At 38.8% G+C, this 2,728-nt stretch overlaps 1 protein-coding gene across 1 annotated transcript; it reads right to left on the reverse strand.

The window, feature by feature from the left end:
- Nucleotides 1-220: 220 nt before the first annotated feature.
- LOC115949979 (putative F-box protein At5g55150) lies at nt 221-1,480 on the reverse strand. Its single transcript, XM_031067235.1, has 2 exons — nt 1,112-1,480; nt 221-988 (listed from the first exon to the last, which is right to left on the reverse strand). The coding sequence occupies exons 1-2, from the start codon at nt 1,478-1,480 to the stop codon at nt 221-223; spliced, it is 1,137 nt and encodes a 378-aa protein (XP_030923095.1).
- Between the last annotated feature and the right edge of the window lie 1,248 nt (nt 1,481-2,728).

The following is a 2,728-nucleotide window of genomic DNA, read 5'->3' on the forward strand; positions in this document are numbered from 1 at the left end:
TCTGATGTACCATTTGAGCTTTTGAATCCTCCTCCCCGCCACTGACCAGACATCTATTGCGAAGGGGCATTCTCATAACACATGGCATGAGGTCTCAGGTTGTTGACAGCAGATTTTGCACATTGGGTCAATTTGTACCTTGCGTCGCTGACAGAAACTCTAAATACATCCATACACAAAGCCTAAAGAGAAAAATCAAACCGAGGCTGCCCTTAGTCTCTCACCATGGATTTGGAGTAATCCAAAAGGGTGGTGGATCGATCTTCTCCAAATCAGAATCATAAAAATGCGTAATAATTTGATCATCTAAATTGAACAATCCAACATCGTGGCCACCATACGAGAACTCCGTATCATACTCATCATTCCATTTATCATCCGTGAAATAAATGGAATTTGGTTTGCACCGATTGAAAACATCAAGACCGGAGAATGATATGGACTGATTTCCACCCAAGAACAGAACCTGATCGTTCAAAGATTTCACCTTTTCCCATCTTTGCTCTCTCAAATTTAACTCGAAGACACAAAACATCTTTGTACTAAATGAACAAACCACAGTCTGTGTGCCGTCTTCGGTACTAAGTTCCTTAAAAGATTTTCGAATGAACCGTTCGATGAACAAGAGCTCACTTGAGGTCTTCACCAGATAGATCTGCGTTGAAACACAAATGTCTCTAGAAGACTTTCGAGTACTATCAACATCTTTTAGTAGTGTCAAAGGTGGAATGGTCATGATTTCATTGGGAGAGGGACCTTGAAAACCCCATACTTTCACTGAAAGATTGTCATCCAATGCGTAAAGCTGATTATTGTAGCATATAATGTCACGGTAGACTTGATCAGCTGCATCGCTGAGGTTGGTCCATGTTGTGTCTCCATGCTTAACAAATGCAAGCCTTGACAGAAAACCATAGATCACTACCACCACAAAGTTTTTGCAACGTGATGGGTCTGCCAACAAGACAGCTTTGGTGATGAGTTTCTTCTGCAAAAATTGGATCATGATTGGATTGAATTCATTGGGAAACAATGGGATTATGGGAGTTCAATCTGAACTCTAGAGAAGGGATTAAAGACTAAGTGGGTTGGCTTCATCGTCCAAAATCACCAACCAACCGTGGGAAGAGCCCACACACCAAGGGTCATTACCAAGTCTCTCAAACTCAAATGCATTCTCGAACTTGTAAACCTTGTTTTCTGCGAGATTAAGGAAGCAGCGAGATGTATAGTCATCTTCTTGGTCATTGGGAAGCATGAGCCATGGAGTAATTTGAATGGAATGATATTGTGATTGTAATTGTGCAGCTGCGGATCTCCAAGAAGAACAAACAGCTTTGAAGGGAATAACGTCAACGAAGGAAAGCTTTTTGAGGATAAGTTCCAAGAATTCGGTAGGGAGGTCTAACCATGAAGATGATGAGTACTTTGGTTTCCCTTTGGTCGTAGAAATTCTTCTTCTTTTACTGCTTTCAGCCATGATCCAAATGCCTCTTTGTTTTTCTTCTTTTTTTAGAGAGAGACTGAAACTTGCAAAGTAATCGTTGAGGACCTAAAACCGGCCAAAATGGGAAATTAACCCTGATTTTCAAATATTATAATTAGTAGACCATGTTTTCAAACTATATTTTTTACTAGCATCTCAAGGTTAAGAACCTCGATTCGTGGCGTCCACCTGTAAATCAAGTCTCTAAGACTTGATTTACATCTATATTACATTTACAATAAAAAGAAAAGATTTTGGCTTTTACACCTTCTCACCTTAACAACAAAGAAAATATTATTTTCGACAACAACAACAACAACCACAACCACAACAACCACAACAGCCACAACCACAACAGCAATGATTCCATCGACTTCTTCGAGTACTTCAGCAACCTCAGTTACTCTGAAAATATGTGTTCATGAGAGAGAGAGAGGAAAAAAAAAACAGAAACATGGGTTGCAGTGAGAGAGGCTTGGGTTGCGCTACGGCCTAGGTCGCACTGCGACCTGGGTCTGGCGCTGCTTGGGTCGCGCTGCGGCCTGGGTCTCGCGCGGTGGTGCGGTGGTGGCGTGGTACTTTAGTCACCATTCATCCATTTTAAGAGATTAAACAATAAACAAGCATTTGTAGAAAGCAGTAGTGCAAAAGCAACACATAAGATCAAAGCCAAGAGGACTTTGTAAATTACTCTAGCCAAAAATTGCTTTATAAAATTTCAGAACTTATAAATTGAGTCTCTAATACTTGATTTTCAGATGGTCGCCACGTGGAAGAAAGGCCACATCAGACATGATCAGACCATGGAAATCGAGTCTTTGACACTCGATTTATAGATCCTAAATTGAGTCTCTTAGACTCGAGATGCTAGTAAAAAATATAATTTGAAAACGTGACCTACTAATTATAATATTTGAAAATCAGGATTAATTTCCCATTTTGGCCCCTAAAACCCCACATGATATTTATATAAATATATATATATATATATATATAATATTCGTTGTCGACTTAAAAAAAAAAAAAAAAAAAAAAAAAAAAAAAAGGAAAGGAAACAAGTATTCGATAGGGTATGTGAAAACTGGCTTCAAGTCGGTTTGGAGTTGAAAAAAGTCCTAGACGACTTTGGATTTGAACTTGAATCTGATAGGGTCCGTTTGGATACAGCTGAAAACTAAAAACTGAAAACACTATAACAAAATAATTTTTAAATGTGTGAATAGTATTGAGTCCCATTTTTAA

The sequence above is a fragment of the Quercus lobata genome, chromosome 6, assembly GCF_001633185.2.
Source record: "Quercus lobata isolate SW786 chromosome 6, ValleyOak3.0 Primary Assembly, whole genome shotgun sequence".
NCBI classification, from domain to species: Eukaryota; Viridiplantae; Streptophyta; class Magnoliopsida; order Fagales; family Fagaceae; genus Quercus; species Quercus lobata.

What these genes read in the sequence shown, in the direction of transcription:
- LOC115949979 (XM_031067235.1), bottom strand. Translation starts at nt 1,480, where the DNA reads ATGGCTGAAAGCAGTAAAAGAAGAAGAATTTCTACGACCAAAGGGAAA. An exon ending in GCTCTTCCCACGGTTGGTTG is followed by an intron (nt 989 to 1,111) that starts GTGATTTTGGAC and finishes CAATTTTTGCAG; the next exon opens with AAGAAACTCATCACCAAAGC.